The 15,959-nt window shown below is 37.0% G+C and overlaps 1 protein-coding gene across 1 annotated transcript in view; it reads right to left on the reverse strand.

Annotated features, from left to right (window-relative positions):
* Positions 1-395: 395 nt before the first annotated feature.
* Positions 396-15,959, reverse strand: part of DENND6A (DENN domain containing 6A) — a gene marked incomplete at its 5' end in the record, with an annotated part of 26,352 nt that continues 10,788 nt past the window's right edge. Inside the window, 16 exons of the mRNA XM_010718643.3 lie at positions 396-2,267; positions 2,769-2,843; positions 3,716-3,818; positions 4,414-4,523; positions 4,609-4,662; positions 6,437-6,526; positions 7,053-7,117; positions 7,212-7,277; positions 8,236-8,330; positions 10,883-10,978; positions 11,153-11,275; positions 11,611-11,666; positions 12,342-12,404; positions 13,708-13,787; positions 14,825-14,930; positions 15,292-15,372. Coding sequence (XP_010716945.1) covers positions 2,136-2,267; positions 2,769-2,843; positions 3,716-3,818; positions 4,414-4,523; positions 4,609-4,662; positions 6,437-6,526; positions 7,053-7,117; positions 7,212-7,277; positions 8,236-8,330; positions 10,883-10,978; positions 11,153-11,275; positions 11,611-11,666; positions 12,342-12,404; positions 13,708-13,787; positions 14,825-14,930; positions 15,292-15,372 — 1,395 coding nt within the window. The remainder of the gene's footprint in view (positions 2,268-2,768; positions 2,844-3,715; positions 3,819-4,413; positions 4,524-4,608; positions 4,663-6,436; positions 6,527-7,052; positions 7,118-7,211; positions 7,278-8,235; positions 8,331-10,882; positions 10,979-11,152; positions 11,276-11,610; positions 11,667-12,341; positions 12,405-13,707; positions 13,788-14,824; positions 14,931-15,291; positions 15,373-15,959) is intronic.

The following is a 15,959-nucleotide window of genomic DNA, read 5'->3' on the forward strand; positions in this document are numbered from 1 at the left end:
CTGATTCAGTTCCTTGGCTGTAACACTACTAATGGCTGAAGCATCCCAGGTTAAAACATCATGCCCAGCATCAAAGGACTGCAGAGAGACAAGATCAGATGCCTGTAACAAACAAAGACCAGTCCTAGCTTTGTGCCTACAGTTCTAGCTAAGATTCTTTTGAACTACCAGCACTAAAAGCATTACAGGTCACTGACAAATATGGCAAACAACCCCGTACAACTTTTCCTTTTGCCTTTCTTTTGAACAAGATTCTAATAATTGCAGCTGGTTCAGGGATTTGAGCTAATATCAGCTCCTAAAGGTCACCCGAAGGGTACGGCTTCACCAGGTCCCACAAGGCAGCAGCCTTGCTTACATCAAGGAGAAAAGTCACACCCATGATCCAAATCATGTAACTTCCAAAAACTGAACTCTTTATTTTCTTTTACAAAAATAAGTATTGCAGTCATGTGATAATATTGATCGTGGTTGTTACCAGGTTACATAGTTCCAAGGAACTACACAGTGCTCCAGGTTAGCTTTATATTAAGAATGGCCACTTATTAATTTCTGAATTAGAAATTATATTCATCAGGATGTGCAAACAAAATTCCAAGTTAGAAGTTAATGCTGAAGTGGTGCAGTTTAAGTAACACGATACATACATTAAACTTTTTGTCATGAATAACTGTATACAAACCATAACAGTATTAAAATACATATTTTCATAAAAATAGTCACGACACTTTGTATCTAAATAAGACATTTTTAGAAAGCTGGTATGAAATACTTATTATACAAATACATTTTCTTATAGCAGGGTTACAAGGTCATGTGGTTTTAAAAATTCCATCCAAGCACTTAAAAGTAGATTTTTTTGATAACTGATCCACTCATCATGTAAAAGCGTATGCTGTGCGTCCACGATAGCATTAAGTTTATTCTTCATGAAACTGGTCAAAGTATAACACTGCATGTAGAGCAGCTGAGTCCTAATATACCACTGAATCTTGCTCAACAAGATAAACATCACAACTGTTGTTTAGTTGCTTAGAAAATTAGTTTTTTATGCACGTCTGCTATGTGCATATACCAAAAATAATGTCCCTCTATAATCTTCCCTTGCCACAGTTTGACCTCTCCGTAGGCTTTTGTCAGCTAAAGTCAGCATCCTCTTCTCCCCACCCCATTAGTCCTCACTGACCCTATTGCTGTAAGTAAAAATTAAAACCTGAAAAATAAAAAAATATACATTTATAGAAATTTCTGACAGAAGCTGACTATGGTCTCCAGCTGAAACAGTCCGTGTACTGGCTAACTACTGAAATCACTGATGTTAAATTCTGTATTAGAACATCAGTCTATTCACTGTGATTAATGCATTTACACTAGTGAGCCACTTTAAATCCTGAACATCAGCAGTTTAAAACCACAAACTGGCACACAGTTACTTGATATTAATTTAAGGCATTTGAATAAAAGCACCCTAATTAACCAACATCAATTGGAAGCAATTTCTCTTCGGGAAATTTTGTCAGCTTCTCTTCTTTAAAGATGCTAAATTAATATGGTCTTTGGAAAGAGGATCAGAAGGTGAAAGGAAGATATAGTTAAGAACCATTCTGATTATTTCAGCTGTCCCTGAAACAGTTTCATAAGCTGTTGATGGATTACCAGTAAAATACCTCAGTATAATGCGTACTGACCAAGTCACATATTATGCCAGTTTGTTTTTTTGTTTGTTTGTTTGTTTTAAAGGAAAGCAATCAGATACTACATCAACAGGACAGTACAGGATCAATATTGCTTACCCCTGAGTTAACAGCATTGGGTATAGCAGCACCAATTAGAAAACATTCTGCAGTGCCAGCACTGCACTGTGGTCCTACACCGTGGAATAGCTTCAGATGCCCACGGATTTTTCTTTAAGAGCACTTATTTCAAACATTATTAGACACAGGAGTTCCTTTAGTTGCACTGGTACTTAAGTGGGAAAAACAGTGAGAATATTACAGTGGACCATACCAGTCGTAAAGTCCGTTTGTAGTGTTACTGTACTGTTTAGATCTTTGTAAGCCACTGTCTTCTGTGATAGTACATTCACCTGTTTACACACACACACACACACACACACACACACACACCAGCAGGAATCACGTTGTGCCAGTTTTGAGCAAGATGTCCTGCAAGTCATCTGGAAGTGCGAGTATAATATCACGGATGTGTGCCTGCAGCTTTTTCAGTGTATCAGTTTTCACAGGAAGATGTTCTCTGTCAGCCTGCAACTGCAAAAGGTACAACAAAACATGACTTGCCAGAAATGCCAGTTTACCTCAATACACACCAAAATGACATCTTAGCAAATGCAGAAAACGAATTCCTCATTTTTTAACAAAGTAAAATGTGACCCGCTGATTTGGTCAGGTTTTCTCAACATCCACCTACCAGCATGAACTAATGCTCAGCTGGACTTTCAGCAATCACAGTAAATTTTGATTCTCTGCTTCCCTGAGCATTCAGCCTTGCCCTCACCCAAAGCAGTCACAAAGCTCCAACTGGTTCTAACAAATCAAGATCTGTGCAGTGCTAACACAACTGGCTGAATGGAGAAAATGGCTAACTCCTCAGGGGGAAGCGTTTTGTGCTTTGTTTTCGAATAATCAAAATGACTGTTTTATGGAACCTAGATCTCAAAAACCATTTTCATTAAGTACCTGTAAACTCAACTATTTAATACCTCTACCTTGTTTAGCAAGATGACTTTTAGCCATATTCAATTCACTTACCAGTTTATTCTTTAACTTCAAGACAAGATCAACTGTTTCTACTTCAGTATGCTTCTGACTCCAGAAAACCAAGTTCTAACAAAAATTAAAATTAAGCACTGATGTATTTATGACAATACATACAATTTTCAAAAATAGTATTAATTTACACCTACTTTTCAGAGGAAGTCTTTTCCTTTCCCTTATTCTTATGCCATTTACTTAATTCATTTTACTCACATACTGTCTCTGAACTACAGAATCAGTTTTATTTGCATATTTGCCCAGCCCTTAGCATAAAAGGATAGCAGGACCCAACCATAATACAAACAAATATAAAAAGTTTCATGCCAAACAGGCTTAAATTAAACAGCATCTAGAACACAAAATGGCAGTGAATAGTTATCAAATCACATTAGCCAGCATGATGAAAGATTGAAATAGTGTCAGGGTATTATGGGATACCTACCACGTAGTGGATAAGGACGGATCTTACAACAGAAGATCACATATGTGGCATTATATTGTTTATCAACAACAAATTTCACTTCTCAGATTCTAATTTTGGATCAGTGAAAGGCTTATTTCCTATCCATAACTAAGTAGTTGTCTATTTGCTGTGATACCTTAAAAGTTGTAACACACTTTGAGCTCTGATGGAGTTTATGAGAAATAAAACAAAGGATGGAAATTGAATGAGGTAACATTATCAAATACGATGAAAAAAAGTAAAATTGAAACTATTATTTACAACCAAAAAACTACTGGAGATGTTTTACATGTGATTAGTCATTATACAAAAGTAAAATTCATTTCATATTGCCCTTTTTTTAAATGTTAGTCCTGGGCTGTACTTGGTTAGCTAGCTCATGTTTTGCTAGAACGCACTTGGCAAAATTATTTACGTTTTTATGTCTAACCAATGGATGCAGCAGGAATTGGTAACCATAACCACCCATTTTTCTAACCTCATTACAGAGTGCTTCTAAATGAAGTGCCTCCAACTTCTGTGTCATTTCTTTTTGCCGGCTTCTAAACCAGCCATCAAAGTTCGGTGATTTCAAAAAATGCCTGGAAAAAACACAGAAGAAAAATAAATTTTATATTTTAATTAAAATTCTGGTAAGTTTCCTACGTCCTCAACAGTACTGCAGTTACATTTGAGTTGAAGAAGGTATTAGGACCCTTCCTTTGTTCTGTCTGAAGAATGTAGAGTATAACAGTAGCTTGTGTTAATCCAGAAAAGGATTGAGAAAAAAAAAGTAAAGAAAAGGTGTTTGAAAGACAATAAACTTCAGGAACTTTGTCAGGAACAAAACAAGGCTGAGTTTTCAATGTTCCCAGTTTAGTGTTTGATTGGAAGGGAAGCACCAAGTTAGAACTAAACCTTCCCTCCACACAGCCTTGCCAAATAATACTTGCATACAGATATCCACAGTGTTAGCAGCATCTCGTGGTAACTATTAATGGGTTGGAGAAACTGATTTAAGCGAGTAAACTACAGTAACCATTTTCAATGTCTATTGAAGCACAGATTCAAAAAGTCAGTCTTACAAAGTCTTACTCAAACCAATACTGATAATAAGTTTGCTCAGGAAAAGAATATTGATATAAATTATGTGTTTTTTTGTTTTGTTTTGTTTTTAATGTTGATGAAATAAATGACCTGTAAAGTCCTATCCAGTCTCCTTTTAAACCAGAGGTGAGCTGTGGTCCTGCTTTTTCCAGTGTCTTCATGAAATCATCTTGGCTAAAATGCCTCAGCTGTGGTGGACTCTATAAAAAGAGAAAAGAGATCATTAGCATACAGTAACTGCCTTCTCTATCAATCTCCATCTCATTCCAACTGTATTTTCCATACCTTCCATGGTGATATACATTTTTGCAAAGGCATTAGGCTTGCCACGTAACGTTCCTAGAGAAAGAAAAAAGAAAGGTTGTTTGCATAACCAGTACTTAATACACAGTCCACGTGTATATTTACTTATCACTTGTGACCAGAGTTTTCTAAGTACTGGTACAGGGTGGAGTCAATGCATATTTACCATATAAGAATATAAGGAGGAGCTTATCTAATGCCATTTATATTCCTCAGCTACAGAAGCTGACATTTGCTCAGTTCTATAACAACACAGGGAAAAAGCAAAGCAGAAAAGGAAGGAAACATACAATATATATACACTGAACTCCAGCCACTAGCTCACAGTTTTTTTTTTTGTAGTCCACGGGTACCTTCATGTCAGGGTGATTCCAAACAACAACCTCTTGTGTCAAGTATCTGGAAGTGTGTCTTAAGAGTCCAGCTGCTGCACCAGCTGTGGGCTGCGCTGCAGTAACAATGCTTGGCAATGGCACTGGCAGCCAGTGGGAGAGCCAAGCTTAAGCTCTGACTACAGAAGGCAGCTCCTCCTTGCCAGATCACACAGGCCGGTTGACAAAACCTGTTATTCATCTTTAAAATCTGTAGGCAAACTGTCATATGATTTGATCCATGAACATGACCAGTCTTGATAATACTATGAAAAGCCTGGTTCCATCTTTAGAGAAAACAAAGCTCCCCCTGTACTTTTCTTGAGGCAAAGAATGTAGAGGGTGATCTCAACCTCTGAATGTAAGACTTGTAACAAATGAATTCATTTTCGTGCTGGAAGTGCAAGTTTGAACACAACAGTGGATATGCCAGAGAAAGGACTTAGGATGGGCACATAGGGTGAACCTATCTCAAAAGGATATAAAAGACATAATAAGGAAAAACTCCTCTAATTGTTAACATCCAAGGGCAAATAGAAATTCTATCTGATCACAGCATGCTGTGAAACACTGAAAAGTTCAGGTGATCCACAAAGTGATTAGAGAGCACTTGAAGGAAATAGCAGATATATAAAATCTAATGCTTGAGGTATTGCTTCCCAGTTTTAAGCACTTGTCTAGAGAAATGTCTTAACTTTGCACAGAAGCGTTTGGGACTTCATAACTCCAAATGCCAAGTAAAAGCACGTTAAAACACATCAATCATTATCCAATTTGGTTATAAAAGAAATGGCAGATTTCAATTTCAGTGCTAGTCAAAGCCCCCCAGACTGTTAGTCTGCATGGGTTCAACAACCTCAACTCAGTATTTGTTTGTCAGCACAAAGCTATGCCATTAGCTTGTAGCCAGTAGAGCAAGATTTCCAATTACAGGGCTGTTAAGTTTTTACTACTACAGTAAATAAGAAATCCCATATTTAAGTTTATTTCAGCCAACTCTCTTTTCAGTGAAGAATTAAAAACAACGTAGTGAACATTTAGTATTCCAACAAAGCTCCTGTTCTGGTTAGAAATTAGGCAAAATTTGCCTCCTCAATTTAGGAGACTTGAACAGGTGAAGAACACCACGTTTAAAGAGCCAAACAACAGATACCTGCCATTTCCCAAAGAGCAAGATGCTGTAAACTAAATTATTTTGATTCAGCAATTTTTATTTTTTTTTTTTAAATGTGTGACACCCTGATAGACAGCGAGTAGATGCATCTCTGTCTTTAACACAAGCCAGTCTCTCCTTCGTAAAAATTTAAATAGCATCTTCTAGAACCAACTGGTCTTGCAGAGGTTGCTGGAAATCTGCTATGTGTTAGGAGAAAAACTACTTGTATTATCCCCCCAGCTGCCTTAAGAAATTACTGTAAGAACAAAGTCCAACAACTTACTAAAGGAATAATGAAACTTTCTGTCAATTCCAAAAAATACCGCCGAAGAATCACACTTTGTGCTTCTGTAGGACGTTTCTGTTGTACACCCTTAAAAAGAAAAACAAAAAAGGCTGTTATTACAGACATGTAAATAGGGGTATTTTTTTTTTTTTAAGTAATACTTATTCCAGTAGTTGTGTGTACATTTGCCATAAGCTCACTTATTGCACCCCTCGTGCTGAAACATGGAAAGAAAGCAACAGGATCAACCCTTCAGCTGCTGATTTTCAGTTACAAGTTTGGAAGCTCTGGTTCTTGAACATGCATGAAATTTCTAGACCAAAGAGATCTGGGGGGATGGCAGCAAGGTGAAGAAGTCAAAATAGATGAACTGATCTGTCACTTTAATTACCTAAATTATAAAGCTTTTTGAGTTTTACAGTTCATTTAGTTATGCAAACAGCTAACAAGAAGCCCTTTCTTCTACAGTGAGAATATCTAAGTATCTATTCAGTTATGAATTGGGGCAAAGGAATCAGAATGCATTTTCATTGTGATTATGCAGACACAGCTCAGCTCAAAATGAGAACATGGTAGGGCAGCATGCAATACATTAAGAGACTTACAGTATTACCTTTTGTAACTGTTTAACAATTTCTTCGTCTTTGTTCAAGTATGGCTTATAAGAGGTATAAACACCTAAAGAAAAAAGGCAGCAGCATATAGCCAAAGGAAATTATGCTTCTTTTAAACTAAAAATATCAGTGATTTAACTCTTAGGTAACTTTATTACCAGGTTTGGAGTCCAAAGTTTTTAAGTTCTTCAGTTTTTTCACTTTCACCTGCTTTGGAACATCACCTGCCAAAACATTCAAAGCCACCTGTTAACAATCCTGGAACCTCAGCAGCCAGAACTTCCCATTTATCTAGTTGGATGTTTGACTTTAGAAAAAAATAACAGTATAAAATCCTGCAGGAACTGCAGAGTGGGAGGAAAAAGGAAGGAAAAAAAAAAAAAAAAAAAAAAAAAAAGGAAGACCGTAGTTTCTAGATCCTAACCACAGAACAGCTAGCATTTTGTTTTCCTCCTCCCTTCTCTCCTTCTAAAACAGGTATTCTGAAGCTTGGACAGAAATGATACATTTTAAAGTAAAGCAAAAACTTCCTTACACTGAACACAGTACCTATCCCTCATGACTGTGATCAATGCAACATAGCTCATTTTTACAGATTTTATGATGCATGATCCTAACCGAGTATTGATACACCTCCTACTTGCAGCACTGAAGCAGTCACACAAACAGCTACGTGCAGGAATCCCACGCCATAACTACAGTTCTGCAGGATTTTATTACAGACTTGCAATTCACAATACCAAATATTACATTAAAACTCAATTATGCAACTAAAATGTCTACCATAAACAATCAATAACTACTGGCATATTACAAGATTAATTTATTAATACAGCTTTTTTAATGGGTCCTACATTTCTCTGCACTTGCTGTGACTGATTTATTACATTCTGCTAATCCTAAACTTAAAACAGAACAATGTTTCTGAACACAGATACAGAACTTGCTATGCATGAAAACTTAAACACGGTTAGTAGTTAATATTGTCACCTTTTCAATATAATATATTAGATTAGGCTCTCTGGTACTATATGTCTTGTACTGCCAAATTGTACTGAGCAGATTTATAACCATGAGCATTTGGTTAGTAATAAACTAAATTCATTAAACCAAATGACATGTTTCTTCATAAACAAGCACACATCTTGTCAGACAGGATTGCAGAAGACATTTATGCCTTACCTGGAAGTTTAATATCTCCAATCCTGATGATGTGGGGCCAGTGCTGGAGAGTTTTTGCAAAAAAAGGATTTGTCACCCCTAGAATAACAGATGGTCTAGAAGAACAACGACAACGTTTAAAACAGGACAGCAAGAATGTGTGTCTCAACGAACACAAAAGGTCAGCTTTAACTTGAAGTTATTTCATTTTTGTATTGATTTTTGAAAGTTAAAATTTAAGTTACAGGTAAAGGTGAGCTTACCAAAGTTTCCAAGTTTTAGAAAATGGCTGAACAGATGTCTGAAAGTCAGCAGTAGAAGTGCCATATGGAATCACAGAATTGTAGGGGTTGGAAGGGAGCTCCAGAGATCAGTCCGACCCCCCATCCTGCCTGTGAGACTCTCAGCTCTATGCTGCCTACTTAAAATAACGAGAACAGGGTATTTTCTGAGTTATTACTGTGTGTTTTGTTTGTTTTAAATGATCAGGAATCTGACCTTACATTAGAAAAAGTAATTGCTGTTTCAAGGTTTGATTATGACAAACCTTTGAGTAATTTTGTATGCATGTCAATACGAGACTTTTCAGTTGAGCTACCACTCAGATGACAACACGAGGCAAAGAGACACTTGCTGCTCTGCTTCCCTTCCAACACTTCAGTGTCCCTTATTAAAAAGCAATTATCAGCTGGAGAAGTACAAGAATACTAATAGCATTGCTCCCAAGCCTGCAATCTGTCAGGTTTTCCCATCTACTCATTACTATCTGTCTTTGAGGATGCATACAGACAGCCAGAGAACAAGAGGCAGTAAGACCACAGGGCTGCCATTACAGCACAGGGCTGCAGAATTTGGAATTTATATTATTATTACATCATATTAGTGCTGTATTTTAAAGTGGCTGCCAACCATTTTATAACCACATGCTAGCTAAGGAGAGAACAGCTGCAACCTCATTGGAACTACTGTAATAAAATAGGTTATTGTCACTTCCTCAGATTGGTCTTAAGAGTCTCAGATTTTGTTACACCATGAAAGCTGTTCTTAGTAAGTTTCCTGTTACTTAGGGAAAGGTGGGGAGAAAAAGGAAAGTATGTTCATACTACGATAAGAAGCAGGCATAAATTTCTGTGCTATTCTTCACCTATTTTTGACTTGCATTCCTCCCTCCACTTGCTAATTGTGGCAATATGTATTTTTTAAACTCAGTAGGTATTCAGAGGCAGGACAAAAATCTGAACACACAGCTCTGCAGCTTAGTATCATGTCTGGGCTATGGGAAGAGCAATTTTCATCTCTCAGCCTCATTACACCATAGAACAAGTGGTACCAAATTGCATCAGTTTCTCTGAAGTCTCTTCTTGTTTATCACTGACTCAGCCTACACTATCAAATCACCTCTTCTGAAACTCACTGCTGTTCAACCACGTCCATCTGGAAACATTTTATTTCAGGTATTTACTACATATTTCTTCCCCACTCATTTGAATTCAGTTTCATTATTTTTGATGTTTATACAATCCCACTGAACTCATTAGTACTCTTCATTTAAATTCACTGGGATCTCCAAATATTGTTCACAATTTCTCCACGTTATCCCACATGGTTTACATTCTCTTTTCCAAAAGAACGATAAAGACCATTATCCATCAAAGCATCTCAACACTTTATTCTGCTGTACTTGACTTGTGATGGCTAATCTTATGTTCTTATCACTGTCACAAGAAAAAACAATCAACATAAGAAACAAATTGATTCTCAAGAAGCACAACCCTAGGGCTGTTAAGCACAGCCTAACCACACAGAATTAGCACATCTCATGCCTATGTTGTGCATGGCCAAAAGCACCCTTCTTTGAGCCACTGCCTATTTCCAGTCCTTTCGTGTTTTTATTTTCCATAAGAAAGCAAAAGAAATTCCAGCTCTGTTTCACATACTAAGCTTCCTAACATCTATTTGCTACACATGTATTTATACAATATGAGAGGCTAAAGTTCAGCTAATTCTTCTTGAAATTATTTTTAGAAATTAAATTACATACTGCATAACTATCCCCATGGGATACAAATGTAAGCACAATGCCTACGTTTGGATGTTTTTCCATTGCTGCATCTCTGGCAATGTTTTTTGTTTAGGTTTGGTTTGTGGTTGGTTGTTTTGTTTTAAATTGAGAGGGAAAATAAGAAAAAACAACCAACCAGAAAAGCTAACAGACCGACCACTGTCTGTTCAGACATTAGGAAAAATGTTTAAAAAAGATCAGTAAATCTAACATACATAGCCTATACCCACATCAAGCTGCATTTAAATAATTTAAGAAATATTGTAGGTGTATGCTGTCAAAATAAAATTAGGACATAAAAAAATAAGTTACAAGGAGTCCTTACAGGAGATGTGAGACTCATGCTTTTTTTTTTTTTTTAAAAAAAGGTAATTTCTCAAGTATTTACAATGCTTTTCTGACAAATTGAGTGCAGATAATTTATTTTTGGATGGACTGTCTCAACTTGCGACAACATCAATAGCTAACTGCTGTACACTTTTAAGAATTATCTTACAGTAAGCAGTCTAAGCATAACTCTAATAACAAAAATTCAGAATGGTTTGAAGATTTATGGTTACAAGCAGCTTTGAAAGACACCTTCAGAACAAAGTTTGGTTTACTTACGGAGCTTGTGTGCGGGTTGTATATTCTTTGAATTCACTGTCATGTATGGTAAAGTATGGCCTGAAATCACTGCAGTACTTTAATGGTGAAATACAACTGCAGAGTAGAAAGATAAAAAGTTTTTGTATCTATACAATGGAAAGTTTCACTAAAGAAAAATCAAATTTAAAATTTATAAGATTTGCTATATTCAGATATACCCAAGTGGCACTCAGCTGCCATTGACAGTGACTCACTTGGTCATTTGTTTGGCAGCTCCACTACATTTACCTCACAAGTGCCAGCACGGTTTCTGAAGATTCTGCTGGTGATGGTGCCATGACAACAAGTGGCTCTCCCAGCAGTACCAGTTCCCAGAGCATCTGAATGTGAAAGAACACTGGACAGAAACACCTAAAATAAGATTGAGGGATTTCAGTACATTTAACATAACCAGAAGAAATATGTATTTGATTGGGTAAAAACAAGTTTTCCAAGAGAATCTGAATTGGTTGAAAAATATAAAATAACATTGCAAAAGGTAACGTTTAACAAACTTGCTTATTGATTTCAGTTTCAAGCTGTACGTTACCTGAATTCTCTTTTTAGGTAGCTTTAGAGAAAAAGAATATTAAAAATAATACTGAAAAGCATTAGCTTGTGACCTATGAGCTATGTATTATGGAATCCTCATTAATATTTAACTTGTGGAAATTCATAGTTAGGAATAAATTAGTTCAAATTCCTACCTGAAAAGATCTACTTCATGAACAGTTGGTAAGGTCATAGAGATCTGAGCATCTGCCTAAAAGACATCACAGTACTAGCTTTTTAGTCAATTAAAACTTTCCCTTAAATGCTTACAGACAGTAGACAGTACATACCCTATGTACCACCACTGCACTTAATAACTACTGCAGTGTGTAGTACATTATGTCCACAAGTAACTTTTTATTATGCTAAAAGTAAGTTTCTCCTAACACCATCTCCCCACATAGGCATGCAGCTTTCAGTGCTGTAGTGATACAACACACTGATGCTGTTTCAAACAAGAGTTGCACAGCATATGGAGACACAGACAGATTTCTTTTACAACCACCTTCCACGGAAAAAGATTTTGAATGTGTTTTTTGTCCTCCAGAAATAGTTTAGTATAGTTTTGCCCATTAAAAGGATGTTTAAGTTGTTAATTTTGTTAGCCAGCTATCCCTTCCCAGAAGCAGACAACTCGTCATCTCCTGAAGTGCCTGGTGCAATTGGTTTTAAACATCTTTCATATGAAGAATCCAACACTAGGTTCTTCTATTTGAAGCTTCACAGGCACTGAATTTCATTATCATCAAAATATGTGGGGATTTGCTACCAAGCTTTTATGAACAAGTAATCAAAAACAAAAACAAAAAAAGCACAACGAAACCAACAAAGACAACTGTTCAGCTTTGTCTTAAAGCTATATACGATAGCAGTATCTGATCTCTACCTGGTGCATATTCTGTACTATCGGGGTCGTTCCAGGCTTGTCACGATATGTTGGAACTCGCAGCTTTGAAAGAAAGAGAGAAAATAATTCATTTTCCTTGTATTGAAACCCGGAGTGACCTAAAATAATCACTTACAGACAAGCTGCAACAGTTAAAGACAATGTCATAGAGTACAATGTTTAACTTGCTCTACAGAACATCCACAGGGCAAGAAGGTTCTACAGAGGGATCTGGATAGGCTGGACTGACAGGTGGAGACAAACTGTAGTTGATACAACAGGGCTAAGTGCAGTGTCCTTCACTTGGATCACAACAAGCCTGTATGGTGCTACAGCTTGAGGGAAAAGTGGCTGGAAAACTCCCTAGCAGAAAAGGATCTGTGGGTGTTGGTCAACAGCCAGCTGAATATGAACCAGCAGTGTGCCCAGGTGGCCAAGCAGGCTGACAACATCCTTGTATCAGAAATAGTGTGGCCAGCAGTACTAGGGAAATGATTGCCCCCCTGTACTCAACTCATGGTGAGGAAGCACCACAAATACTGTGTTCACTTTTGGGCCCCTCACTGTAAGATACTGAGGTGTTGGAGTCTCTTCAAAGAAGGGCATCAAAGCTGGTAAAATGTCTATAAAACAAGTCTTAAGAGAAGCAGCTGAGGGAACTGGGGTTACTCAGCCCAGAGAAAAGGAGGCTCGGGGGAGACTCTATCAGTCTCTACAATTACTTCAAAGGAGACTGCACTTAAGTGGGGATTGGTCTCTTCTTCCAAGCAATAAAGTGACAAGACAAGAGGAAAGGGCCTCAAATTGCATCAGGGGAGGTTTAGGTTGGATATTACGAAAGATTTCCTCAGAGAGGGTTGTGAAGCACTGGAACAGTCTGACTAAGGAAGTAGTTGAGTTACCATCCCCAAAATTATTTAAAAGATTTGTAGGCGTGGCTCTTAGGAACATGATTTAATACAAGACTCGGCAGCCCAGGGTTAACAGTTGGACCTGATGACCTTAGAGGTTTTTTTCCAACCCAAACGATCCTATTTTTTTTTCATTTTACTTGACCAGAATTGAATCCTCAGTACTTTCAAGTGATACTTAATATTTTATTTGGCAAATATAATTAGCAACTCCTGCAAATACCAGAAGATTAATATAGGCACTGCAGCTAGTAATGATCTGGAAACATCTCTCTAATATCCACAAGAACTAAAAAAGATTACTCCCTAATCAAGGAACCTAATCAAGAATGGAGCATAAGTCTGCTCCTGTTCTCAAGTATGAGACACTGAAAACAAGGCAGAGTACAGTGAGTACATACACAGTAAGTGGGGACGAAAACATCGTCAGAGAAAAGTAGTGCTGAAGTTTTTACCTTCATTACGACACCCATAATAGGCAAATGTAGCACTTCCCCTGGAATTGGTGGTGGCCAACGATCAACATCACTGCAGACTTAAAGAAAAATAGACAAAGAACAATTTATAACTAGTTTGAATGCACAATAACTCATGGTATTGTAGTCATCTTAGTGCACAGTGAAATCGTAAGTTACTTCTAACATCTCACAACAGTGTTATTTAGATTTTCTTCACTCCATACTCTAAAGAAGTCTTACAGCACAGTTGATATTTTTCACGTATTATTTCATTAGAAGTATGAAGGTTTTCATTTCAAGAAAACAGTATTATCTTGTCTTCCATTTATAACAACCGGTTCACAATTCATTGAAAGAACATTACAGAAACCCTTGAAAGTACATATTAAGAAACTGTGAACAACACACACACAAAAATAGCTATCATAGGAAAGCGAGATGCAAATAGTTTGGGGGAATAAAAAAAGTCTTTGGAGATAATATTAATAAAGTTTGCCTAGCAAGCTTTCTAGCATTTTCTTGAAAACGATTTTAAGCATCACTACTAATTCTAGTAGTTATTTTGTTCTAGAACTTACTTTGTTTGTAATACCGTCAAAAAACTCTGTTTATCTACAGGTGATTACAAACAATTCTTTTGTCAAGAATGGTTTCCACCAATTTCTGCTGAGTATAAGTACAAAGACAGGAATTTTGTACGGGGCAGAATGAGGGAACATTTAGCAGCACTGCCCTGTTGCTGCTCCTGCTTGGGTAAAACAAACAAACACACTCCCTGCCAGCCCAAGAAGACAACACATGTACAGCTGCTTAAGAACATTTGTCAGAATGCCTAAAAGGATTCAACTTGTGATGAGTACAAATTAAGGACTGATGTCAGCTGCTTGTACTGCTAGCCCCCAGCAGGGATCTTCCACCCTCCCAAAAGGATCCAGAATCAGATCAGTTCTGTTCAATTATCTAGACAGAAATCAAACCAGTTTGCTGAAGTTTCAGCCCTCTACTCTGCAGAGAGAGAAATGCACAAACTCAGATGTGACAGAGTTTGCTATTTCTCCAAAACAGTTATGAGATATTACAGAGTGTTTCTGGAACAACGTAGCAGTAGCACTACCTGCTTCCAGGAAAGCTTCACTTTTTTCAAAATATTCTGGTGCTATTTGCTTAAGCACAGTGCGAAAGAGATGGACATATGGTAGCTTGCTGATGAGGACCAGTGACTGGAATAAAGAATAACAGGACAAAAATATCACTCTAAGTTAATGCCTTCTATCGCAGTTCTAATTGTTACTCTCAGAGAACATAAAATGTGACTTTTCCTCACACATACAAGCCAACCACACATGACCACAATCAACTGGAAAGAAAAATCTCCCGAGTTTCCAACTTTTTGTTCTGATGTAATGTTTTCTTCTAACAGTGGAGCTGGAACATATTCATGCTCATGAGGAAATCAGACCAGGTTACTACAAATCACCACAGCATTTAGCTAGAAGAGCAAGATATTCTTTCTGCTTCCCTGACGTCTCTGAAAAGTAATTATCTTCAAAACACATATTTTCCTAGGAAAATCAAAATTACCTTCTGAAAATAGCCCCTTTTTAATGATTTATCTCGAACTTGTCTGAAATACACATAGCCATAGTAATACGCTGGATCTTTCTGCAAAAGAACCAAAAGAATTCAATGTATCACCTTGATACTTTCTGTTTTTTCAAAGGATTCTATAGGGCTATTTACATGCAAACTCAAACTGATTAGATACAGTTAAGAAGGATTATTCTGTTTACTGACATTAAAATCTTTATGAGCACTTCAGAGACAAAATAGCACTGTGTGGAAAGAGTTGTCCTTTGTATGTCCTTGTACATTCTCTTGAAACGCCATTGAAAGCAAAACTAGAATTAATTCCCAGAGGAATAGATCAACACTTAAATTTTGCAAAGTTGCACTAAAAAGATTTTAGCAGCTAAAAACCTTAAAGAAATGGGAAATTTGAAAAGACAAGAACTAGTATGTAATATGTCAGCGTTACAACAGATTGTTGGAGTAGTAGCAGCTCTCACATTTCAGTGATAAAACATCAGCTTCATACTTCCTACATGCAGGAATTCAAATATTGGCCAAATAAACAGATCTGAGAATCAGACTCCCGCTGGCATAATTAAAGGCCTCAGTATTTCAGTATTCCATAAGAAAATGCTGATAACTTTTTGGCCATTAACTCTTGGTAACACCTCCATCTTAAA

Source organism: Meleagris gallopavo, chromosome 14 (genome assembly GCF_000146605.3).
Source record: "Meleagris gallopavo isolate NT-WF06-2002-E0010 breed Aviagen turkey brand Nicholas breeding stock chromosome 14, Turkey_5.1, whole genome shotgun sequence".
Classification (NCBI taxonomy): domain Eukaryota; kingdom Metazoa; phylum Chordata; class Aves; order Galliformes; family Phasianidae; genus Meleagris; species Meleagris gallopavo.